Here is a 16,477-nt window from a genome sequence, read left to right on the forward strand (position 1 = left end):
GAATAATTGTCTGATTATCTAACACAGCATGGAAGGTAAAACAGGCTTATCCTGCATCATGGGGCTGCCTTCTTCAGTGGCAGCTGGAAAAAAACTCTTAACTGTTTACCAATTAAAACACTGAAAGTCTTCTATGCTTAATGGTAAAAATAAAAAGCCATGCAAACAGAGTTATTGAATGTAGACCTGTTTCCACAAGAAGAAAGCTTCAAGAAAACAAAACAGTTGTCTTTTTCACAAGAGTTATCTAAGAAAGTGGATACGGCCAAATGCATCCCAATCTGCCCAGATTAATAAACTGTGTTTCCTGCATCATATACAAACAGAAGAAGCAACTAGACAGCTTCACATCAGTGAGAACCTCAGTTGGACAATAAGCAAATTATAATATTCTATAAAATTGTGCTGCTGAAACAACACAATCTCATTTTGATTTCTTCATCACCTGGATTTAATATCCTGAGTAAAGCTGTCACCACTGTCTGCAATTTTGTGCGCATTAAACAATCAGACAGCATTGTAATACACACGTTGTGCATCACACGCACGGACAGATGGTTGCCTGCTCTGTATACAGGGCTCCGCTCCATCATTTCTGTACATTAATGTGCAATATTCGACATATATATTAATACAGAACCATCATGCCTATAATAGTAGCTTTGCCTAAAATATGATAAGTGTTAGTTAGAAAAACGAAATTAAAAACTATCGAATAATAACAAATAATAATACTAAATGCATTTACTTTGGCAAGTTTGTAAATTCATGACTATGGGAAAGCTGGGCTAACATGCAAGATCTGACTATTCATCAATAATTGTAAGATTATATATTGTCAATCCTCTTTGGTTTTTCACAATTCTTTTTTCGCTCCAGGCGTTCTTCAACACGACACAAATAACTGTGCCAGCCTTATTGGAGGTTGATAGGACCTGCTACTTCATCAGCATAGTGCCCAAGAAAAACATGCTCTTTCAAAAACCTACATTCATAAGGCTAAAAAAATAAAAGTCTTGGTTCTCAGGTACCGCCCGCATCATTAAAAAGTTTGCCGCACGTTTCGTTTTTATTTCCATTTAAAAATATTTTTTTTAAATGCTTAAATATTCCAAGTCCAACGGTAGACAATTACTGTATTCCAGTGTTTTACTCATCAAGGAATACATTTATGTAGGGAGGCCCTTTCCCAGGTTTATTTTACACAATTGTATATTAATTACACAACTGTTTATTGGTTACATACCAGTTTGAACAACAACAACAAAAAAAGAAGAAAAAAAAGACACCGCCAGCCTGCACTATATTTTCAAAAACATTGCCTGAGAACCAATTCTTTTATTTTTTGGAACCTTAAAGTCTCTGTGTAGAATATAGCTCTCTGTGTCTGATTACATAGAGTAGATAATTACATTTAACTAGATGGTGGTTAGCTCAATTGGTGTTAAGCAGCATATGTTTAATACTGTCCAGGCAATCTGAATGGTATGTAGCAAGTTAATCATTAAAGGTGTTTGTAACAACTGTATTAATTGGAGACATAATGAGAGGAAAAATTTTACACAGTTCTATTTTTCTCAAATAAAAACTTTGTGGGGTTGGTCAGCAAACAATCTGATCTTAGTTTTCGCTATCGCTAAACAACGATCTGAGGACATCCTATTACGGGTCACGTCAGAACGACCTTTCGCGAATTTTGACCGACCAATGACATGACTGACAACAAATCGACATTGGCCAATCAGAAAGCAGCTTTCTCGAGCTTTACGACACTAGTTTCAAACTGGCGACTACGCTTCGAAACATATTTTGACGTATTCTCGATTAAAAATTTTAAAACTGATAAGAACATTCTGGAATGGCTATGGCTTATAGATGGCCTAGATTTTATGGATATAATCATAAAACCTGAAACTGTCGTTCGGAATACCCCGTGTTAAATATATCGTGGTTGCATGATTAGAAAACACATTCCGACCGTCCCTTTCATGATCTGGTAAGCGACGCTCTGATTGGTCGGATGAAAGGTCGTTCTGACGTGACCCGTAATGGGATGTCCTAAGATCTTTGTTTAGTGGTAGCGAGAACTAAGATCTGATTTTAATGAGATGGACAAACCATACACCTGATGTGTGTAAATATCAACAACCTCTTGAGCATTGACTTGAAACTCTAAATACTGCCTTAAATAATATCACCGGACGTCATCAGGACCAAGTCTTCAGACAGGGTTGCAAACATACTCAACATGTATATCCACCGTTTCCGAAACCATATACCGAAAAAACAAAGTTAGGGATCACAAATATTTTTGGGGAAATTTGTTTGCAGTCAAGACTGAGCACACACACTTTCATAAACATAGCTATAAAAATCTTCATGATCCCAAACAGTATCTTTTCTTGATACAGCAAGCACAGGTTGAGTATGATGCCCTTTGTGTGTTATTCATGAATAATCAACATCTGAAAATAATTATACATGTCTATAAAATAACAAAACCAACAACTGTACAATCTCTCACTCAAAAAGTATAACCTATGGATAAGAAAATTTCACTGTAAATAACTAATGTTAAAAGAGGATGGACATGATATCTTATATTGTCTGTAGGTGACTCGGCCCAGCCATCCCTCGATCACACGGCACCATTGTGGTACATCGGCAGTTACATCTTGCTGTCCACATCGCAAACATTCACGATACACTCACTTCAGTCCCTGTGTGCAGATCTGTGCAAGGAGGGCTAATTTGTAACTTAGTCCGTGATATGAGTAATCAGTTTCGTTGTAGATGCACAAATATGTAACACTATAGTAAGACGCTCACAGATGTCTATAAATACCTATGTAACAGTATACACTGATGTGTAGCAACACACCCGTAAGAGTGTAAAATTACACAGAAAGTGTAATAATATGCCCATAAGAGTGTAAAATTATGCACTGACAGTGTAGCAATACCCTGTACGAGTGTACAATTACACAAAATGTAACTGTCCCCCCGTAAGAGTGTAAAATTACACACTGATAGTGTAGCAATACCCTGTACGAGTGTAAAATTACACAAAATGTAACTGTCCCCCTGTAAGAGTGTAAAATTACACACTGATAGTGTAGCAACATTCACGTAAGAGTTTAAAATTACACACTAGCAGTGTAGCAATACTCCCGTAAGAGTGTAAAATTACATCGAGGTCTTGGATGTGCAACAGTACACCCTAATGCCCAACACTACACCCTGATGTGCAACAGTACACCCTGAAGAGCAAAAGTACACCCTGTGACGAAGTGTCAAGCTACACACCAAGGTACAAGTGCTGACATGTCTGTGAGTGTATCAGTGGGAGGACTCCCTGCAGATAGATGTAACAACCGTGTGTCTCTCAACTTTATTTACGGGGAGGAGGGAGATATATGTGGCTTGTCAGCTGATTCGGGCTTGGCCTCCATCTGCTGCTTCTCTCTCTTTGACGCATCAGAAAAATAGCTGAAAAGAATAACAATGATGTTGAAACAAAAAATCAACAGGAAAACCACGAAGATAAAACCACAATAAAACTGATGATTGATTAATTCACATCATGAGCATCAATCCATGCTATTAGAATACGATGACATGCATCAACCAAGTCAGAAAGCCTGACCACCCGATCCTGTTAGATGCACCTGACGACAAGCATAGTCGCTTTTTACGACAAGCATTGGTTGCTGAAGACCTATTCTACCCCAGATCTTCACGGGTCTAATTTACATTTAAGGTGTATGAGATTCAAGGAATCTTCCAACTTGGCTGATGACACCGATAAACGAACTAAGTGGACTGTTTGTAAGTCAATACCCTGCTTAATACAATGCCATCTGTGACAATATCCGCTGTAACTCATACCGGTTTGAACTTCGGATTTGAACCCACAAGCAGACATATCTTTTCCAATTGTACAGGAGGAGAGGCTCTGATTCATCAAACATTTGTTCATAGCTACATGATTTGTTTGTTTGTTTGTTGTTTAACGCCGCACTCAGCAATATTCCAGCTATATGACGGCGGTCTGTAAAATAATCGAATCTGGACCAGACAACCCAGTGATTGACATCATGAGCATTGACCCATGCAATTGGAATCGATGACATGTATCAACCAAGTCAGCGAGTCTGACCACCCGATCCCGTTAGTCGCCTTTCTAGACAAGCATAGTCACCTCTTACGGCAAGTATGGGTTGCTGAAGACCTATTCTAGCACTGAATCTTCATGGGTCTCATAGCTACATGAAGTAGGTCTGGACCTGACAATCCCATCATTGACATGAAGAGCATTAACCAATGCAATTGGGATGCTACGAAAAGCATCAACCAAGTCTGGAGCCTGACCACCTGATCCCATTTGTTGTCTCTTACGACATTGCTGAAGGCCAAGTCCATCCTGGGTGTTCATTGGGGGATACAGCAGACAGAAGCAGATATTCCAGACGAGATCGGGGGGTCAGGCCCGCTTATTTGGTTGATGCATGTCATCGTATTCCAATTGTGTGGATCGATGCTCATGATGTCAATCTGGTCTGATTGTCTGGTCCAGACTCAATTATTTACAGAACAAAATCATATAGCTGGAATATTGCTGAGTGCTCCATTAAACAACAAACAAACAAACAAACAAACAAACAAACAGACTTACTGGAACTTCATAAACCTTGCCAACTGAGTTAGCTGAGCAGCCTCGTTAGTGATGTGACAGGAGAAGAGCAGCATGTTGCGTGGCTGGACCTTGATAGCGAACCTCATGAACAGCATGGAGTAGATAGCCAGAGCTGCAACAAAATATGGCAGCATGACAAATGCTAGAACATGTTTCTACTAAAAAAAACCATATCTCCCCTAACCTTTGTTTGATACATTAGTTAAAGTTGTTACCATAATATGTAAGCAAGTCCTAAAAATAATTATAACATATTATAGTCGGGGAAGATAATGGTTTCATGAAGAAATATTCATTACCTGTAGACTTTTGGCAGGAAACAAAACGCTAATTGTTTGAGACTGAGTTGAAATCGTTTCCATGGAAACATTAGAAAATACAATTTAGAAAAATTTTAAAATAGCAAAAGGCACCTGTTAAGCTGATGAGCAATGCATATGCAAAGTTTCATCGAAACATGTTGAACGGTTTTCAAGTCAGGGTCCGGAAATGAACCCTACCCTCGTTTGAGACAAAGTCGAAATTGTTTCCATGGACACATAAAAATTGAAATTAAGAGAATTTCCAAAATAGCAAAAGGAACCAGTTAAGGTGTTGAGCAATGCATATGCCAAGTTTTGTTGAATGTTTTTAAATTTTGGCTTGGAATAAGATGGGAACGCTGCGACGATGTCATTGGTGTGTTCAGAATACAAAGTCCTTCTAAGTAATTTCATAATTTCCAACAAACTACAATCATCCTGGGCCCTGTTCCACAAAGCGATCGTAGCGCTAAGATGATCGTAACTCCCATTCTTTAGCATAGTCTTACGCCAGTCGTAGCGCTAAGATGATCGTAACTCCCATTCTTTAGCATAGTCTTACGCCAGTCGTAGCGCTAAGATGATCGTAACTCCCATTCTTTAGCATAGTCTTACGCCAGTCGTAGCGCTAAGATGATCGTAACTCCCATTCTTTAGCATAGTCTTACACCAGTCGTAGCGCTAAGATGATTGTAACTCCCATTCTGTAGCATAGTCTTACGCCAGTCGTAGCGCTACGATTGCTTTGTGGAACAGAGCCCAGGGCTCCAGGTGACAGTGATACAGGTCGAAGTTACATTGAGCCAGATGTTGCACTGCAGTAGAGTTCATTAAAGCAAGTACAGACATAGTGCATGCAAGCTGAAACAGCTACAGTGGGTCATAACACACAGTGTTGTTTTCCTACTGGGTTACCAATCTGATTACCGTATTCGACGTAATAAGCGCCCCACTCTAATAATCACCCATCGCGATATTTTCTAATATACTGGCTACTGAACAATCCCAGTTAGCACCTCTTCTGATTGATCAATGTACACAAGCCTTATTTATAATATACACACTCGTGTGTTATATGCATCCTTGATTAATTAAATTCTGGAAAATATATCTGTCGTGTATGATACGCACATACTTTTCTTTTGTATCATTTCAGGCTGTCAGCACAAACTACGAAATTTACGATCTTACAACTCTGTTTTTACTCTCACCAAAATTACATTCTGATAAGAGCCCCCTATTTCTAATTTTGAGAGTGCCCCGGGCGCTTATTATGTTGAATACGGTATTCGTAATTGTATGAAAGCAATGAACACACAATGCCATTTAGAAAGTGGTCAAATGTAACAGATGTTATATTTGGGACAACACATTCTGAGTAAAGTCCAGATTCTCGTACTTTTTTTAGGGTTGAGTCCAGTCCGGGATTCGAACCCACACTGCCAGAGTGAGGCACCTAATTGCCAGCACACAAAGTCAGCGATTTAACACATTCAACCAGCCATGCATATTTACACTTGTCAGAGGAGTACACAAAGTTTGTGACCTAGACTACCAGTTGTCAGACTTTCATTATTGTTGAAGCCTCGGTGGCTGAGTGGGATAGATCGCTGACTTTGAGCTGGCGATTCGTTGCCTCACTCTGGCAGTGTGGGTTCAAATTCTGCATGGGACTCAACCCCCCAAAAGTATGAGAATCTGTACTTTACTCAGAAAGTGTTATCCCACATATAACATCTGTTACATGTATGAAAGCAACTAAAAAAAGTAACTGATGGTGATTAAGTTTGCATATTTTACACAAATAAAAAGCTTATATGGAGCTCTGATCATATCTCGTCTCATTCATCATAGACTCAAAAGAGAGGCTGTCAGTTACAATGTCTACAAGCATACAGAAATTTAACAGGTCCCGGGTAGTGGTCAACATGTCAAGCTGTGAAACCTATGGTCAATTCACCTAAGGTCATCTTCCCACTGATAATCTCCGGGTCCTTCTTCAAGTCCCCCATGGCAGCCAGCGGGAGTCCCCAGTTGGCCACTGCAGTGAGGAGCATGATCACGTGTTAACACAGAGACAAGGAGACCACTGAGTTGGATACTGGAATAATATCTTTCCTATGACAAGGTTTTACCTGGACTTACAAACATTGGGGTCCGGGGGATCTCCAATTAGGGCTGGGACAAGTCTAAATTGACTACCCGGGTACCCTACCCCTGATTACCCGACCCTGTTCAGTACCCGCTGTAGGCCTCAAGAGAGAGGTACAAAATGTCTGATTGGGAAACGTTTGACCGTACTCCTGTCGAAATAAATTTAGATACACGTATAATCCGATCTTGTCATGCATACACTGAAGTTGACTGAAGTTATATATATATGCAAACATATAAAGTCAGAAGGAATGGGTTTATGGTCAGAAAGAAGTTTGTGACTTATAGTGTAACCAAGTTCTCAATATTTTTTGCCATTAAAGTGATTAAACAATATAATCATGTGACTAACCCCGGGTCCGGGTTGTCCTGTGGGTACCCGGGTCCTACTCAGTACCCACCTGACCCGAGTACCCGAGTTACCCGTCCCAGCCCTAGTACCAGGTAGTCCTGTGGGTACACGGGTCCTACTCAGTACCAACCTGACCCGATTACCCGAGTTACCCGTCCCAGCCCTAGTACCAGGTAGTCCTGTGGGTACCCGGGTCCTACTCAGTACCCATCTGACCTGAGTACCCGACTTACCCGTCCCAGCCCTAGTACCAGGTAGTCCTGTGGGTACCCGGGTCCTACTCAGTACCCATCTGACCTGAGTACCCGAGTTACCCGTCCCAGCCCTAGTACCAGGTAGTCCTGTGGGTACCTGGGTCCTACTCAGTACCCACCTGACCCGAGTCCCCGAGTTACCCGTCCCAGCCCTAGTACCAGGTAGTCCTGTGGGTACCCGGGTCCTACTCAGTACCCACCTGACCCGAGTACCCGAGTTACCCGTCCCAGCTCTAGTACCAGGTAGTCCTGTGGGTACACGGGTCCTACTCAGTACCCATCTGACCTGAGTACCCGAGTTACCCGTCCCAGCCCTAGTACCAGGTAATCCTGTGGGTACCCGGGTCCTACTCAGTACCAATCTGACCTGAGTACCCGAGTTACCCGTCCCAGCCTTAGTACCAGGTAGTCCTGTGGGTACCCGGGTCCTACTCAGTACCCACCTGACCCGAGTACCCGAGTTACCCGTCCCAGCCTTAGTACTAGGTAGTCCTGTGGGTACCCGGGTCCTACTCAGTACCCAGCTGACCCGAGTACCCGAGTACCCGAGTTACCCGTCCCAGCCTTAGTACCAGGTAGTCCTGTGGGTTACCTGGGTCCTACTCAGTACCCACCTGACCCGAGTCCCCGAGTTACCCGTCCCAGCCCTAGTACCAGGTAGTCCTGTGGGTACCCGGGTCCTACTCAGTACCCACCTGACCCGAGTACCCGAGTTACCCGTCCCAGCCCTAGTACCAGGTAGTCCTGTGGGTACCCGGGTCCTACTCAGTACCCACCTGACCCGAGTACCCGAGTTACCCGTCCCAGCCTTAGTACCAGGTAGTCCTGTGGGTACCCGGGTCCTACTCAGTACCCACCTGACCCGAGTACCCGAGTTACCCGTCCCAGCCCTAGTACCAGGTAGTCCTGTGGGTACACGGGTCCTACTCAGTACCCACCTGACCCGAGTACCCGAGTTACCCGTCCCAGCCCTAGTACCAGGTAGTCCTGTGGGTACACGGGTCCTACTCAGTACCCATCTGACCTGAGTACCCGAGTTACCCGTCCCAGCCCTAGTACCAGGTAGTCCTGTGGGTACCCGGGTCCTACTCAGTACCCATCTGACCTGAGTACCCGACTTACCCGTCCCAGCCTTAGTACCAGGTAGTCCTGTGGGTACCCGGGTCCTACTCAGTACCCACCTGACCCGAGTACCCGAGTTACCCGTCCCAGCCTTAGTACCAGGTAGTCCTGTGGGTACCCGGGTCCTACTCAGTACCCACCTGACCCGAGTACCCGAGTTACCCGTCCCAGCCTTAGTACCAGGTAGTCCTGTGGGTACCCGGGTCCTACTCCGTACCCACCTGACCCGAGTCCCCGAGTTACCCGTCCCAGCCCTAGTACCAGGTAGTCCTGTGGGTACCCGGGTCCTACTCAGTACCCACCTGACCCGAGTACCCGAGTTACCCGTCCCAGCCCTACCTCCAATATTTAATTTTCAGGGTTCTTGCACATGGTGAGGGTAGTATGACACATTATCAATTTAGTCACCGTGTCTGACCACCCGATCCATCTGGTCGCCTCTAGCATCCAGATGCAACACTGGAGACCTATACTAACCCTTAATACCCATGGGGCAATCATGTCTTGTATTTACATATCTGAATTTAACACAATGAGAACTTTAAAAAAGACCAATTTTGAACAAATATAATGACTTTTTCCAAATTTGCCCACCAAGGCAATTTGTTTGGAATCCCATATAAATCCCTTGATTCTTTTTTCGTAACTTAAGAAACAGTGTTAATTAGCAGTATTAGTTGTAACATGGTCAATCTCATAAAAATAAGATCTTATTTCTTACTACCACTACACAAAGATCTAAGGACGTCCCATTACAGGTCACAACAGAATAACCTTCATCCGCAAGAACTCAGCGTCGCTTACGAGATCCCACATGTTTTCTAATCGTGCAACCTCAAAAAGGTTAACATGGGGTGATCTGAACGACAGTTATGGGCAGTACGACTGATTTCTTCAAAATCATTGTCTGTCTCCCGCTTCAATGGGATAGACATTTGAGGTGAGGTGAAATGGGGTTTAACGTCGCGTCCAAGATTAGTGCACTTATATAGCGACGTGCATGCACGTGTATGTATGTGTGAGGGTGCTTGTACTAGTCCGGACTAATGCTGATTTATAGTGCTAGCTCACTGAGATACCATGTCGCAGTTTAACATGAATACCCCACTCAGACACAGTATACTGACTCCGAGCTGACCAGTCCTTGTACCATCTTTTAACGTCTTTTGGTATGACGCGGCCGGGGATCGAACCCCGGACCTTCCGCTCTACCACTAGACCACGGAGGCGGTCGATAGACATTTGAAAGGAAAGAGACTATCCATGGCACCTGGGAAGTACTGCCATACAATCTGGGCCACCTATTGGACATTCCAGATTTTTCTTGTTTTCTTTCGTTAAATTTTCAAATTTTTAATCAAGAACTATGTCAAACAATTTTTCAAAGCTCAGTCTGGAAAAGATGACACCAATCGAAAACAAGTGCCATAAAGCTCAAGAAAGCTGCTTTTTGATTGGTTAATTTTGTACTTTCTGTTTATTATTTTATTGGTCTGTCAAAGTTCATGAAAGGTTTGTTCTGACATGAACTGTAATGTGTAGCGATGGTGAGCAGTAAGATCTGATTACAATGAGTTTGTACCATTGACAATGCTGCAGTGTACTAGGTTCGTTCTGACATGAACTGTAATGTGTAGCGATGGTGAGCAGTAAGATCTGATTACAATGAGTTTGTACCGTTGACAATGCTGCAGTGTACTAGGTTCGTTCCGACATGAACTGTAATGTGTAGCGATGGTGAGCAGTAAGATCTGATTACAATGAGTTTGTACCATTGACAATGCTGCAGTGTACTAGGTTCGTTCTGACATGAACTGTAATGTGTAGCGATGGTGAGCAGTAAGATCTGATTACAATTAGTTTGTACCGTTGACAATGCTGCAGTGTACTAGGTTCGTTCTGACATGAACTGTAATGTGTAGCGATGGTGAGCAGTAAGATCTGATTACAATGAGTTTGTACCATTGACAATGCTGCAGTGTACTAGGTTCGTTCTGACATGAACTGTAATGTGTAGCGATGGTGAGCAGTAAGATCTGATTACAATGAGTTTGTACCGTTGACAATGCTGCAGTGTACTAGGTTCGTTCCGACATGAACTGTAATGTGTAGCGATGGTGAGCAGTAAGATCTGATTACAATGAGTTTGTACCATTGACAATGCTGCAGTGTACTAGGTTCGTTCTGACATGAACTGTAATGTGTAGCGATGGTGAGCAGTAAGATCTGATTACAATGAGTTTGTACCATTGACAATGCTGCAGTGTACTAGGTTCGTTCCGACATGAACTGTAATGTGTAGCGATGGTGAGCAGTAAGATCTGATTACAATGAGTTTGTACCATTGACAATGCTGCAGTGTACTCACCCGGCCCCCAGAAGTGCTGAAACAAGATGGCAGGTAGTGAGATGTCACATATTATTTACTGTATCTTCATCATCAACCACATCAACTGTGAGAATATTCACAGATAATTCTGCACAAATGTAGATATTTCACAAAAAGTAGATCTATTCAGAAGAGTAAGTGTTCCCACGACCCCTCGTCAAAAACTTTAAGTACCATTACTAAGATTACTATGGCAGTGATGTAACTCTAATCTGAAGTTGTAGTAATCTTTGCTAACCAAACACAGAGAAAAGTCTGACATTCCCATAAAACATATATTATTTTATAACTAAATTCAACCAATGAAACTTGTTCTTAACAATCGATAGTTTCATTGGTTGCATACTATAAACGATACAATTGTAGGGCAAACAATTGGGATCGTTCAAAAGCTGCAATTAGTTATAAATAATACATATTCTATGTGAATGTCAAAAAGATGCATACTATCAATGATACTGTTAATAATTTCGTATAACAAGTACTTTTGTAGGGCAAACAATTGCGATTGTTCAATAGTTTGATATAACGTTACAGACTTATCTAACAATAAAACAACTTGTCCGTCAAGATATTCACAAGTCATGTTCTGATTGTACATGAATGTTGTGTATTGTTGGAACTTACTGTGCTGATGTGGAGACATGTTGGTAGAGGCAGGACACAGCAGCATGAAACAAAGCAAGACAACGAAACATTATCATCAGCTTTCAAAATAATAGAAAGCTCTCAGAGCGCGATATTAAAATAGTCTGGTATACAAAAAAACTGAAACCCTTGGCATGACTAGCAAATACATAGCTGCAGTAGTAGTAGTAGTAGTAGTAGTAGTAGTAGTAGTTTGTTAGTTTGTTGTTTAACGCTGCACTCAACAAAATTACAGCTGTATGACGGCGGTCTGTAAATAATCGAATCGGGACCAGACAATCCAGTGATTGACATCAATGCAATTGGGATTGATGACATGCATCATCCAAGTCAGTGAGCCTGACCACCCGATACCTATTCTACCCCGGATCTTTACGGGTGGGTGAGTAGTAGTGGTAGTAGTAGCTAGTAGTAGCTAGTAGTAGTAGTAGTAGTAGTAGTAGTGAAGGTTGTGGTAGAGGTAGAAGTAGTAGCAGTTAAAAGATTCCCCAATATTTCAGTCGGACAACTGGACTAGCAACATTGCAACAGACCAGATAAAATGTTGCCAGTCCAGAATTTTCTAGACTAACGAACAAAGGTAACAAAAGTTTAAACATAAGAGTAAATGAATGTGAGATCTCACAAAATAGCAACAGTAGTTGCAGTGGTAGTATACACACTGAATATGATGAATGATGTCATTAAACGATAAGTCTAGCAAGGTCAAGCCGCATTCCAGTTGTGATGTGCCGACAGGAGCTAAGTTCCAAAACACAGTTTCGAGCTAATTTACTTTCCGGGTCAAGCCTACAGTTAGAACCTTCATATTGATCTAAAACATTATTTTCTCTTTTTTAAATCTCAAAATGTTTACTCATTTTGGGAAAATACCAATAGAGAGAAAAATTATTGTTTACCCAATGAAAAATGTAATAACCCAATTAAAATAGAAACCTTTGAGTAAAAACTCAATTGCTCCAAAAGTTATCTGGAGCTCTGCCCATAAACAGATATTCACATATAATATTTACACATAACATAGGTTTATTTGTAACCCGACACAACATTAACAAACTGATATATCACAGACTGCTTTTAGTGGATAATGATATTTACAGCCAGGTATTGTTTATTGGTGGAAATCATCATAATAATCATGTCTATGTTTCCTCCATGACAGATGAGAAGATAAGGTTCTCTTGTGTTACACATATATTTTATTACATAAGATTTCTTTTGAGACTGCATTAATTGCAATAATATAAAACCATGTTCCTATTTATTGGTCTTGTTTAAGTGAATACAGGTTACTTCTAAAAAGCCATAAACATGATAAAATAGTTATTAGTTGTACATATTAATTATAATACATAGCATGGGCGAATGATGCACACTTGAAGCAGGCTCCAGATGTTTTTTTGAGCCACGGAGCATGTACTCACACTGTCATTCACTTTGGGTATTTCATACATTTCTTTGAGTACTGTAAATCGTGAAATAAATGCGTCTCCAAAAGAATGCGACCACTGGCCCCTAGCCAAAAATGCGACTCAATATGAATGCGACACCCCCTCCTCTCAAGCATCAGTGGAATTATATCTAACAAAAATGTCCTCTGTCAGGTTTACAGGATAATCCTCTCCTTAATCCAATCTTACATTAATCTAATCACACACCAAATAGCACTGCTAATTAGTGCTGAGTAGAGTACTTCCGCTGAAACAATACATGCGTGCTGGCTCCTGTCGGCCTTTGACGCAGTCGCAAAGAACATAGACACTGTGTTGCGTGTTAAATCGTGGATATAAATGCGATATTTATTAATGCAAGCAAAGACTACTCGCATTTTTCGCAATTAATTCATGCTCGTGTTAATTTCAAGATTTACAGTATTCAGCAAGAAGTCCAGTCTCCTGGTCTTCATCAACCAGTGAGTAGATTCTTTTTGGACATATTCTACTTCTCTTCTGTTTCAAGTACCTAGCCAGCATTAGAAATTGGCAATAGTTCCATAGTCCTTGACAATCTTCCCAATAGTTAAGGTCTCATAAGGACTAGTAGAAATTGGCCCTTTTTAAGGGTTTTGCTATATGTTATCATCATAAATGTGAGTTGACTAAAACTGTTTCTATCACTGCTAGCACATATTAAAGTGATGCCCCAAATGAGTCACACATCGCATAATGTCATGACAGTGATATGTGTCAAAGCTACACATCTGTGCACAACCAGTAGTCACGACAGTAGAGTTCAGATATGTATGTAACATCAGCATGATCAGTAATCAATATATACAAGTTACATGACTATTCTTGAAATTGTATCTTAATGGAAACTGTACTTGAATGTTGTTATTTGTGACTTGAACAATGATGTAATTTATGTTACTAGATTATATAGGTATATCCTCACTTATCCAATGAGCATTGCCAACTAAAATAAAGTACTAATTATATTATTTTTTAATTGGTCCATTGTCGACTTTAGAACGAATTAGTAGCGAGTACAATTATTAGCAGGCGTGTTTTCCAATATCAGCTGGTATTTATTTTTATATCTACAGATGTGTAGCAATAGAATTTAGTTGCCACAAGATATTTTTCTAGGTGGTCATTTGGCTACATCTGAATTTTAGACAGTAGACAAACTGAAATTTAGGTCGCATTGGCTACCGTTTTAGTCGCAACTTTGGGGCCTGACAACTAAAAATTATTTTCCCCAAATGGTAGCTTGTTTGGAGCTCTGCCTCAAGGGAGGTATGTCATCGCAAAGTCTTGATGTTGATGATGTATACAGCGGTAGAAACTAACATTTTTGGTCTTCTAGTCCTTATGATGATAACATATATCAAAACCCCTAAAACTTAGCAAATTTGTACAAGTCCTTATGATACCTTAACTACTAGCTAGTTTGGCAAGGACTACAGGACTAGTGCCAATTTCTAACGCTGTGTATTGATACAAACTTAAGCATATTTATACGAAAATTTAATAACTCACTGCCACAGAAACGTTTACATTTACTAATATTTCCATAGATAAGATGGACAAGGTAGAAAATTCAATTTTAAGCATTTCATGGATTAGCCTAGTTCATATCCAACATTAAATTGATTAATTGCAGATCTACATTGGTAATATTTATCTATACACATACAAAATAATTCATTTTATTTTTAATCAATATACAGTGACCCCTCACTACAACACTACCTTGGGGGTCCAAATAATTGATGAGCGTTATAGACAATCAGCAGTTTAACCGACATGGAGTCATAGGGGGTGGATGACCAACACGACAGTACATGCACTGCCAACCTCTCACGATGTACGATGCACGTTTCAGAGTTTAAAAGAAAGATTAGGATAGTAGACGTTTATTATTCATAGCGTCACAAAAATATATTGAGAGTTATGGGCTTTAAAAAACCATCGTATCCAAGCGAGTTCAGGTGAATGAACAGGTATAACAAACTTGTCAATAAAATATGGAATTTCATATAAAACATCAATAGACATAATGATTTACCATTTAAATAAATAAATTTTAAGCATCGATCGAAATATGCACTGCAGTTTACGAACCGGATGTTGACTTCAATATGGGATTTTGATTGAACTATACACAGAATTCTTAGTCCAGCCAAAATATAACTCCATAATTCCAGCCTAGTTTGGCAAGGGTGGCAACTGGACTTTTATTGTTAGTTAACTCTCTGCCTTGGGAAGAGGCATGCAGGCTGCAGTGAAGTATTTTATTGGAGTAAAAGATTTAATTTTAGTAGGACTGAACCAATACACAGTCTTTCCAAGGCTAACTGTTCACCTTCATAATGAATCATTCCCTCTGCGAGTGCTTGACCCTGGCATATTTGTTAGTTGTCTTACTGGATCATGCATATTCTAAAGTCATTCATCTCACAATCTAAGACGTCATGCTTTTACAAGGTCACATCATATGATAGGATACAGTATATCACAATATAAATCTATGACAGGTCATAACAGAGATCTCACTAACTAGGGTCTAAAGCGCGGATAAGTCTACAAGAAACAAGTCGACTGTATCGCAATATTTAAGGTCAAGGAAAAAATGTTTTTAGCAATCAACTATAATGAAACAATATTGCAATTATTTAACAAGTGTTTTGCATTTGACTCTCTCAATGTGTCTAGTGGGTAAGAAATAAAAGTTCAACCTGCATAGGTATTCTCGAAACTCTTTGCTTCTCACGTAAGTGACAGCTTTCTTCACTAACAACCCGGCCATGTTTCCAGTACCCTGAAAAAGATGATGCACGTTGGTTCAGCTACTCATGTTTACTCTGTAGATATGCCACATTTAGTCCGACACATTTTTATCAAATTAGAGTGTTGTTTTGAACGAAATAGTTTCTGGCATTGACGACAATTTATATTGAGTATGTAAGATATTAAATAGGAGGTACAGCTAAAGATAAATCTGAGTTTTGTTTACTTACAACTGAATGTATCGCTGTACATTAATAAAGACTTAAGTGCAAACAAATAAGCCCCAGTACTTCCGGTTCCGTACCTTAACGATGTGTGGAGCTTCAAA

At 40.5% G+C, this 16,477-nt stretch overlaps 1 protein-coding gene across 1 annotated transcript; it reads right to left on the minus strand.

Moving 5' to 3' along the window:
• Positions 1–2,009: 2,009 nt before the first annotated feature.
• LOC124150669 (mitochondrial pyruvate carrier 1-like) lies at positions 2,010–16,430 on the minus strand. The gene is made up of 7 exons (XM_046522660.2): positions 16,380–16,430; positions 16,098–16,180; positions 11,897–11,900; positions 11,249–11,264; positions 6,959–7,039; positions 4,676–4,808; positions 2,010–3,489 (listed from the first exon to the last, which is right to left on the minus strand). The coding sequence occupies exons 2-7, from the start codon at positions 16,166–16,168 to the stop codon at positions 3,396–3,398; spliced, it is 399 nt and encodes a 132-aa protein (XP_046378616.1). The 5' UTR covers positions 16,169–16,180; positions 16,380–16,430; the 3' UTR covers positions 2,010–3,395.
• Positions 16,431–16,477: the final 47 nt, after the last annotated feature.

The sequence above is a fragment of the Haliotis rufescens genome, unplaced genomic scaffold (genome assembly GCF_023055435.1).
Source record: "Haliotis rufescens isolate VD_foot unplaced genomic scaffold, xgHalRufe1.0.p SCAF_5, whole genome shotgun sequence".
Taxonomy (NCBI): Eukaryota; Metazoa; Mollusca; class Gastropoda; order Lepetellida; family Haliotidae; genus Haliotis; species Haliotis rufescens.

Coding starts and splice junctions, on each gene's coding strand:
- LOC124150669 (XM_046522660.2), bottom strand. CDS start 16,168: ATGGCCGGGTTGTTAGTGAAGAAAGCTGTCACTTACGTGAGAAGCAAA. Junction 4,809..6,958: donor CAGTGGGAAGATGACCTTAG/GTGAATTGACCA, acceptor ATTTTGTTGCAG/CTCTGGCTATCTACTCCATG. Junction 3,490..4,675: donor GCAAGGTTTATGAAGTTCCA/GTAAGTCTGTTT, acceptor TATTCTTTTCAG/CTATTTTTCTGATGCGTCAA.